Below are 383 nucleotides of genomic sequence, written 5' to 3' on the forward strand. Positions count from 1 at the left end.
CAGGCGCGCGATCTTGATGGGCGGGTCGTAGTCCTCGTCCTCGATGAAGCGGCGGGGGGTTTTGATGATCCGCGAGGAGATGGCGCTGACCACGGGCATGATGAACTGCCGGATGTTCTTGACCTGCGTCTTCACCTTCCGGCCCTGCAGCTGGGCCGCCTCCTTCTCGATCTTCTTCTGCGCCCCCTTCTTCGCCCGCTGCAGGAGCTGCTTGGCGATGGTGGCGTCCGTCCTTTTGGAGGAAGGGATGATCCTGACGGGCTTCACCCGCCGCGGGCTCTGTCTGACCACCGCCTTGTCTTCCTTGGCGAGGGCCGGGGCCGCGTCCGCGTCCCTGCGCACCTTCTGGGGCTTGTCCAGGTGCGAGTTGAGGAGGAGGCCGG

General features: G+C 65.8%; 1 protein-coding gene across 1 annotated transcript in view; it reads right to left on the reverse strand.

The window, feature by feature from the left end:
- The window catches only part of KMT2A (lysine (K)-specific methyltransferase 2A), a 117,991-nt gene that overhangs the window by 61,417 nt on the left and 56,191 nt on the right, over positions 1-383 (reverse strand). The window contains 1 exon segment of the mRNA XM_014539975.1: positions 6-383. This exon segment is cut by the window's right edge and continues 11 nt beyond it. Coding sequence (XP_014395461.1) covers positions 6-383 — 378 coding nt within the window.

The sequence above is a fragment of the Myotis brandtii genome, unplaced genomic scaffold (assembly GCF_000412655.1).
Source record: "Myotis brandtii unplaced genomic scaffold, ASM41265v1 scaffold105, whole genome shotgun sequence".
NCBI classification, from domain to species: Eukaryota; Metazoa; Chordata; class Mammalia; order Chiroptera; family Vespertilionidae; genus Myotis; species Myotis brandtii.